Genomic DNA, 9,500 nt, shown 5'->3' with positions numbered 1-9,500 from the left:
GAAAAATTAATCATTCGAAAGCTTAGAGGTCGCTCATGTCATGTTTAATCGGTTCGTCACACACCACAAGCACGGGTAGAGGGATCTCAAACGGGGGGTGGTGAGAGTCAACGGGTAGCAACGGAGCTGAGCAGCTATTCACATTAGCCTCACATTGAACTGTTATGGGATTATGAGTAGTATACCTCTATTTTAGAAAAAAATTCAACTACTCAAATAAAGCACTCAAAAAATGAAGAAACATTTTAGAAGACATCAAAATGCAACACTCAATAGTGTCGTCGCAAATGGCCATGTCCTACATTTTTTGAATTCATCCCACTACTGTGGCATTGGTATTCATTACAGAAAACAAGTTCGACGTAAAACATATCAAGGAAAAAAAGCACCCTATTTCCAAATTCCCACATTTTATTAGCTTCAACACAAAAATGGAACGTTTGGCGCTAGAAGGTTGACGAACGTTGACGAACCAAATTTACGAAAATACTTTGGGAATCCCCATTCATAGACGAGAAACGCTAAAAGCTAGCTTCAAAACCTGTTAGCCTCCGGTTTCTTCTTCATCTCATCCTTCCTTTGCAATCGCCGTTCCATTGAAACATTTTTATTTCTTAGATAAGTATATTGACAATCGATGCAGACTACCATTGATTGTCAATTTCAAATATACGTATGCAAATGCCTTCGACAAAGTTGTTCAGGAAGTCATGACCTTTTGGGTGGTGACAATAACTCAAAGTTTTCTCACTACGCGACGCTAGTATGCATGTGAAATTCTCGAACATAAAATATCTCTAGATCCTGACCAGATAGAAAGTAAAAATGTCTTCGGCAAAGTTGTTCAAGAAGTCAAGATCTTTTCGTTGGTGAACAGTAACTCAGAATTACCTCACTTCGCGGCACTACCCAATTTCTAGTTCGAGAAACGCTTCGCTGAATAATAACAGTAAAATTTGCTAATCACAACTTCTGTAAAACCCTTGTTTACACTGAAGAATCTGTTCAACTACAGCATTATATGTATACGGTGGCAATGGGCGATCTTGGATCGAAACACAAAGTATCGATTCTTTTGGTTCTATTAATCGATCTCAAACACGACAACAATCGACTGGATCGATCCTGTTCTATTCGATCTTTGTTTTGAACCAAAAACAAATTTCAGTGCATTTGCATTTGCAATTTAATATTGACCTGTACCTGGAGTCTTAAAGTTAGTCTATGGTAGCACTCCGTATGTCTGTTGGTAGTACACACTCAGCGGCCGCATCTACCGAAGTGCGAGGGCTCAAAAGGACCGAAATGATCGATCATATACCACACATTCGTAACTTTAACGGTCGTAACTTTTGAATTAGAGCTAATCCGGAGGATAATAGCTATGCCTGAGTATGCCTTGAATGGATGCAATCCTCCAAATCGAAGCATTCCTTGACCGGTGGCTACGATTTTTTAAGGTGAAACTTTAATGGCACAAATGTCAGCTTCCACAAAACATACAAATTTGAAATTGCTACTCCTTGTTTGCTGTGCTACTACAAACAGAGAGTAGCAATTTCAAATTTGTATGTTTTGTGGAAGCTGAAATTTGTGCCTTTGAATTTTCACGCTAAGGCTTCCTTAGAGTATCACCTTAAAGAAATATAATAACTGAGTTAAGTTTGGTAAGTTTTTTTTTGGAAACCTGGCTTTCGATCAAATCCCAATCAAATTTTAAAATCCTCATTTGTGTGTGTTATTAAACCTTGTTTAACTCAATAATGTGCTGTACATGTTAAATTGTATTTCGTGTCAACATCAGAATTAGCTTAAAACTTAATGTCAGAAAATATAACCTTGGTCCTACTACATATTTCGGCTGCATGTGCCCATTAAATACTACAGAATCAATACTTAGTACTCTTAGTGGTCCTACCGTTTACAAACTAATCAAACTCGAATAAGCGTACCGTTAAAACTGGTAAACATCAACAAACTCGCAGTCATTGCGCTTAAATCAAAACAATACTAAATAAATATGCAGTCGACTTTTTCCCACCATCATCCTACGTTACCCACCCTATCACAGCCTTTCGCTCCAGCGTCTTCATCTCGCGTTCCATCTCCAGTGCGTGCAAATCAATTGAGCCCGAGTAGCTCCAGCACTCCCGGATGATGGTCCACTTTTTGCGTCCACCCACAAACAGCACCCCGATGAGCATTCCCTGGAAGGTGACGGCATAGGCTGCCCCGATGCGGAAGACGTCGTACTGACTGTCCAGGTTTTGCTGCATTGAGCTGAGCAGGATCCAGCAGATGAACGTGAAGATGGCTTCCACTGTGCAGAGGCGGTTTCTGGAGAAAAATAAAGGATATTCGTTAGTGGATGCGGTGGGGGTGTGGGAAATCTTTGGCAGTTACTCACATAGACCTAACGTCCTTCAGTCGTTCCCCGTCTATGCGAGGTTGAGCGTTGACTGCTTCCGTGTAGGTCAACTCGTGGTAGTTTTGCTGCGAAACGGCAAACCTGATGAATTTACTGTTTGCCAGAGCTCGTATGGCACGGTGGCTAAGATACAGGACTACGGCTATGGCCAAGTAGTATATGTATAGCACGAGATGGAAGATGAGAGAATCTAAAACAGAGTTATTGATTAGTCGATGATCTTTCATTGATGAAGAAAGCACGGATTTACTTCTCCACGGCAGGAACATAGGAATAATGGTTATCGTGTAAAGTACAGCTATGAACAAGAACACATCCCGTTTGTTTTTGGGATCGAACTCCAATCCATTTGGAAGGTAGTACGCAGCGTAGACATAGTTGTGGACGTTCATCATCAGGAAGGCATAAACTGATGACATCAGGAATACGTGACCGAAAATCTGGAGCACATCTGAAATATGTAATACAGCAAATAAAATTCTGAGCGATAAACATCTTCGTTTGAATGGCAATCTCACCAGCATCACCTCGCAGAACGCAACGGTCACCGCAAACAGCCAGTGAGGTCAAGATCATCCCCACCAGGAACGAACCCGCGTGCACGACCAGCACATATCCGAAAAGGTCATTCAACTTCGGAACGAACGCATATGCCACACAAGTCAGCACCAGTCCAATCGCAGCGATCGCCATTCCAACGTAAATCAACACCGCCGTGGACTTGAGCACGATCGGTTCCACTTCGTCGCAAGCCTTGGCCAACAGTCTCCCGCTGACGTCGACCTCAACGCAGTAGTGATCGAACACCGCCATGAACTGCCCGTCCGCTATCACCAGTAGCGATCCGTTCTGGATGACAAACATCTCATCGCCCTGGTCCTTGCTGTACTGGAACGTCAAATTGTTCGCAAAACAGGCGTTACTCGGTTCGTAGCTGAAGTGCAGCTTGTTGTCCTTGTCTTCGATGCATTCCGCGTCACCGTAGAATACGGCGTAGACGGTATCGATGTCCAGCTTGTGCTCCCCGGGAGTGCACCGGAGCCGACCGGCACTGACTTGTTCGAATATCTCACCGAACGGGCAGCACTTTTTGATGTGGGAGTCCTTGTCGTAGACGGGTTGCTGCTGGGAGATCTGTGGGGGGGGTGAGTGCAGAATTTAGGAATTAGGTCATTGAGTTATCTGCAAGCATCTGTGAAAAATGCATCCCTTCATTGTATCGGAATTTACCCATGATTTTGACACATCTGCTTAATCTCATAAGCGCAGTTTGAAAGTGAACATTAGACTGATGCAAAATTTGAAATTTTCGCTCCACAATACTAAAACGATTCCAAATCGGATCCTGACTAACCTTTCAAAATTTGAACCCATTTGGTGAGAAACTGAGATGGCACAAACCATTTGAAGTTTGTATGGGAATTACATGGTAAAACCAAGATTTTTGTTCATGTCTATTTTATAATTCACCTTATCGGTCTGCTTCAAAACTGTACTTGTAGGAAATTTTCCCAGCTACAACTTTGCTCAAGATCACTTTTTGATTAAATGCAAGGATCGAAAGTTATCAATGGTTCAATGCGCTGATGTCTTATGATCATGCTCAATCAACTGCTCAGCAGGCAACATTTTGGTGTTTCTGGGGCGTTGAATAGGACACAAAAATCATGGCTACTATGTCACACTGCAAAATACAGTGTTGCCTACAGAGCAGCTGCTTGATCATGTCATAAGTTTACCAATCTCTTAAATAATTAATCACTTTTTCCTGTCTCGTTTTACATAGAAACGATCTTGAGCAAAGTTGTAGCTTCTATAAGAATGGCTATCAAACTGTTTCGCAGCTCAATATGGAAAAAAAACTAGAAGGCGATGAACAAACAGTTGAGATTTCCCATAGTAATTTACATTTAAACTTCAAATGGCTTGTGCGAAGTCTGTTTCTAACCAAATGAGTTGTAACTTTGAGAGGCTAATCAGGACCCGATTTGAAACCATTTAAGCACTGTGGGGCGAAAAAGTCAAATTTTGCATCAGTCTAGTGAACATACACACTTAGAAATAACTAATTTTACACGTGACGGAATCCGCCTTTGACATAAAGAATGAGATGTAAACAAACATGCCATGTAATATTAAGTGCTCCAAGACTGAAAAGTTTGTTGCTCGATCTTTCGCCTCTGTTATGACTCAACTTTATGTCAAAATTGACGCTCGTATATGTAACTCTCAGAGCACCTAAGTTTACATGATTATTTCTAAGTGTGTACCTAATCGATACAATAGGAAACTCCGAAGTTATTTCAGTGTGAAACTTTACTTCTATTGATATGAGTGAGGAGCCGGGGGCGGGTGCATTAAGCCTCTCGCACTCTCCAAATACGGATATGAGATAGAGCAATTGTTGTTGAATAATTCATAATTCATATCATTCATATCACATCAAATCGATAAGATAAGAAACTCCGTCATTATTTCTGTTTGGAATCTGACTATCATTGGTTCACCGGCAGTGTTGGAAGAAAAAGTGATTCTTAGCATTTAATTCCAAACATAAATATTTGAACAATTATAAAAATTTTTTAGGCGCATTCTAACACCGGCAATGGTTAGTTAATGGTTCAAGCAAATTTCCATTGCATGGTTCAAGCACATGGTTAATTGCATGGTTCAAGCATTGTTAAGGGGTGTTAAGTTTGAATTGAAGAAGTGATAGCCTACCTAACTACGAGTATAACTTAACCTAACGTGCTAGGTCACGAATGATCTGATGAGTTGATCTCAGACAGGTGTCTCTATACCTTTCCAGGATCAAAACTCTCCATTCTTCTAATGTTTGAATTCCAGCCAGGAGGTGGATCTCAGAATTTCTAGTTTGCGGGGGACTGTTTTGCATCATCCTAAGGATCTTGTTCAGGATCCTTTGTAGTTTGAGGTGATGGCATTTGGCGCAACTCTCCCAGATTGGCATACCGTACTCGATTACGGGAAGGATGATTTGTTTCAAGTTTATTTTTCAGGGACACGGTAGACCTCCTGTTGATGAGTGGATACAGTAACAGGATGTTACACATGGTTTTCGTTTTATCAACGTGCTCCCTGAAAATCAGCTTGCTGTCTAGTGTTAAGCCGAGGTGGACTACCTCCTCTTTCGACCATTCCACCACTGTGCTGTTCAAGCAGATCTTATTATTCTCCGACGGAACAAGTCTGGGAGATTTAGAGCGTGGAAAGATGATGACCTGGGTCTTTGCCGCGTTGATACGGGTCTTCCAGCTGTTGAAATATTCAGACAGGACGTCCAGGCCTCTCTGAAGTTTGGCAGTCAGAGCTCCGATGACCCTACCCTTGCAGAGTGGTTCAAACCTACCGAAAACGTGCGTTTTTTATTTTTGGGTATGTAAACGTCATTTTGGAAGGGTAGTGTCTTGAGAGAAGTTGTGAGATACTTTTTAAGCTTTGTTTTGAAGTTAGTAAAATTAGGATCTATCCACCTAGAAAGGCAATAGAAAATTCAAATTTTGAAAACATGCTCAAAAGTGGTTGGCATCTCCAGCAAAGTTGTAGATAATGCAAATACTAGCAACATTGCTCAAGATGCCATTATCGTATACTCAATGTATGATGAGTTAACTGACGTTTTTATGAAAACTCCCTCAAAAATCATTTTTTGTTAGAAAATGTTCAAAATTTTATTTTAATAAATTTGTCATTAGAGTGGTCCTATGAAATCCATCTTTTGCCAATAACTTTTTTATTTGAAATTTATCATGGAACTCATCTTGTAGAGACTTTTAAAACTCTTTAAGACAAATGTTTTATAACTGGATTTGTTGCCTGTATCTCTTCTAATAAAAAAGATATACTCAAATATAGTAAAAAATATGAATAAATTAAAATTGATTTTATACGAGTTAAAAAATAACATACCTCCAATTTTTTCATATTATTGAGAATAACATTCGCCCTTTCAAATGCTGCAAAAAAACTTTTTTTTTTTTTTTTGCCCAACCAGAGATATTAACATTTGAAAAGTTCATATTTTTAGTATAAAAACGTCAATAACTCTTGATCGGCGAAAGATATTGACAAGTTTTGTGCAGCAAAAATTTGCGCCTTCTTAAGATCTAAAAGTTATCTGAAAACACCTTTGCTGAAAAATTCGAAATAAGAAAAATAGAGCAAAAAAACTGTTTTTTTAAGAGCCACCCTAACTCAATTCAAGGAAATAGCTCTGAATCGGCCAATTAAAGAGATACAAAAAATCGAAATCGAAAATTATCCTTGTTTGTTGGGCGTTGATGTATTTAGGAGAGATCGTTCATTTGGATAGGCGTGGCTCCACAAATGTAGCACCTTTGGGCAGATTTTGTAGACCTTACCGAGTTGCACACTTTTCCGTCTACCATTGTCATGAGCATATCATATTTGACAACGATATTCTTCCCGTTCATCGCCAGCTTCAATGGTTGCAAATCCGAGATCTGTTGTTCAATGTAGTCGTTTTCTTTAACCGATACCTCGATTGTTTCAGTTAGGAACTGAATATGAACTGGACGACAGTAGCGTGTTGAAGACGGTCGAGGGTTCTGAAAAAGGCACTTCTCGCCGCTTCGAGCAATAATGGGAACAATAGATGTTATGAGCATGTTGGCATCCGATTTAGCTGCATCATCGCAGTCCAATCGTTGCTTATACTCGGCGTGACCGGAACTGCCATCAAACCCCCATTTAACGGTTAGCACGACGTCGAGCAGTTCACTTTCTGAAAATTCATCAAGCTTTGAAGAATTCGCTTCGATAATTCTTGCTGCAGTATGGTCCAACAATTCTTGAAGTTTCACTTCGACAACGTCTTCGGTAACAGTGATGGCATCGCTATCTGGGTAGCAAGCTTTTTTAGCAGACAATATTTCGTGGTAGTTCGGATACAACTTAGCATTTCTCGTGTTTGCGCCATATCTCATTTTAAGGTATTGAGATTTTGTCAAATTAGCATCCAAAATCAATGCCAACGCCTCATTATTTGCGTACGGCATGATCTTGGGCTGGCATGAGCCTTGCAGAGTTGAAAGCATCCGTTTGGCCCGAGTAGGTGTCGTACACGTGGCATTCCGGACAACAGTAGCTTCGTTACTTCTCCCGCAGGATCGTAATGTTTTGCCTTTTAACGCTATCGGTACAGTCATCAAAAGACAACGGCTTTCGACCACGCTTAACACCCTTAGATGTAGACGGAAGTTCATTCATAATTGCTTCCGGTAATCGAAACGGTTGTTTATAGTATTCAACGTTCTGCTCGAAAACATTGCTCAAGGTTCGGTTGTGCTTATCCCACAGCCTCTTAAAGTATTTGCACAGATTCTCTGCGATTTCAAATACCTTTGAATGAACCTCTGGCATGAGGTCGGCATCGATGTCGAATTTGCTCAAAATATGTTGAGCCACAGAAAGACACTTAGTTTTAGGTACTCCATTGGCTTTCCTATCAAGGAAGGGAAATGCCTGACAGGGGTTGAAACAGTTGACGTTTTTTACTACACTCGCTTCGTTGTCGTGCGCGACAGTCTGTTTGTATTCGAACACTCATGCTCTACCGTCGTCTCTCTCACGCAACACGAGCGGTAGAATAACATTCGAGCTAAAAGAAAATTATCAAAATTGCTATCATATGACATGTGTGATTTCGTTGTAATTCCTTAATTTGGTGTAAATCAAACCATTTCTGATCAGAAATATTATTACTAGCACATCATTACTTGCTATTTTAAGAATTCACACAAGCACAACATCGGCAGCTCTTATAATGAGAAAAACTAAAATACATACATTCGTGACGGTCTTCGGCGACAGTGTCATATGACAGAGCCTGTCGTATGACATTTGAGTTTGGTACTGTACTATGATAGCTTTTTTTGCAATTGTCGGAGGCAAAGGCAGTCAATTATCACAGAAAATGTGTCGACTACCGTGACCGCTTACAAGACTGAATGCCTGGCCCAGACTTGGTGTTAAACGTCGTCGTGGTAATGAAGGTGGACCAATTGGCACTTCTTCTTCTGTGCGTGGGACCAATGCAATTGATCTCAGTGACTTGTCTGTACCGTGTCTAACACCACCGATCTCCCCTCCAAAGTTCTGGCTCTACCTGTCCGGATTACACCCGTTAATAACTGCTGAGGACATTCAAAAAATTACTTCTCGCTGCTTGGATCTAACAACACCTGCTGACGTCGTGCGTCTCGTTCCCAAGGAAGTGGATATGACGAAGCTGACATTCATTTCCTTCAAAGTTGGCTTGGATCCATCGCTGAAAGAACTAACTCTCGACGCTTCTACGTGGCCTGATGGGATATTATTCCGTGAATTCACCGACTACTCAAAAAACCAGTCCGGCAATCCACTGACAAATACTTAAGGCTATATCATGTGGACGGTGGAAACCCTAGGGTTAGCACCATTATCAATAATCATTCTTTGCGACATTCTGTGGACGGTGGAAACCCTACACACTTAGAAATAACTAATTTTACACGTGACGGAATCCATCTTTGACATAAAAGATGAAACGTAAACAAACATGTCATGTAATATTAAGTGCTCTTGATTCAGCTATATTTCGCGTCTGTTATGACTCAAATTTATGTCAAAATTGACGCTCGTATATGTCACTCTCAGAGCACCTAAATTTACATGAATTTTTCTAAGTGTGTAGGGTTTCCACCAGAGGTGAGTATCTGTACCATTCACCAAATATTCCCGCGCCAAATATTTCCATGTTGCAGAACACGACCCGTGACGCTAGTCGTTTATGGGTTTATTACCAAAACGTACCTGGACTGCGCACCAAGATCGACGACTTTTACTGCAACGTCCCGGAGTTCCATTTTTGACGTCATCATTTTAATCGAGACGGGGCTTAACGAGGCTATCAATTCGACGCAGCTTTTCGGAAGCAACTACAATGTCTACCGATGTGACCGAAGCCATATAAACAGCAGCAAATCTCGTTTCGGAGGGGTTCTAATTGCCGTACATCATCGTTTCATCAGTAGCAGTGTCGTTGCAACGA

The 9,500-nt window shown here is 40.9% G+C and overlaps 1 protein-coding gene across 1 annotated transcript in view; it reads right to left on the bottom strand.

Moving 5' to 3' along the window:
• Nucleotides 1-1,759: 1,759 nt before the first annotated feature.
• Nucleotides 1,760-9,500, bottom strand: part of LOC135701074 (uncharacterized) — a 42,564-nt gene continuing 34,823 nt past the window's right edge. The window contains exons 4-7 of the mRNA XM_065221784.1: nt 2,947-3,562; nt 2,679-2,879; nt 2,408-2,618; nt 1,760-2,337 (exon numbers count right to left, since the gene is read on the bottom strand). Of these exons, the coding sequence (XP_065077856.1) occupies nt 2,049-2,337; nt 2,408-2,618; nt 2,679-2,879; nt 2,947-3,562 (1,317 nt within the window). The 3' untranslated portion in view covers nt 1,760-2,048. The remainder of the gene's footprint in view (nt 2,338-2,407; nt 2,619-2,678; nt 2,880-2,946; nt 3,563-9,500) is intronic.

This window comes from Ochlerotatus camptorhynchus, unplaced genomic scaffold, assembly GCF_037179485.1.
Source record: "Ochlerotatus camptorhynchus isolate MF236.1 unplaced genomic scaffold, CSIRO-AGI_Acam_v1.1 ptg000149l, whole genome shotgun sequence".
NCBI lineage: Eukaryota > Metazoa > Arthropoda > Insecta > Diptera > Culicidae > Ochlerotatus > Ochlerotatus camptorhynchus.
The sequence above is the reverse complement of the archived record's forward strand: the minus strand, read 5'-3'. Positions and strand labels throughout refer to the sequence as shown.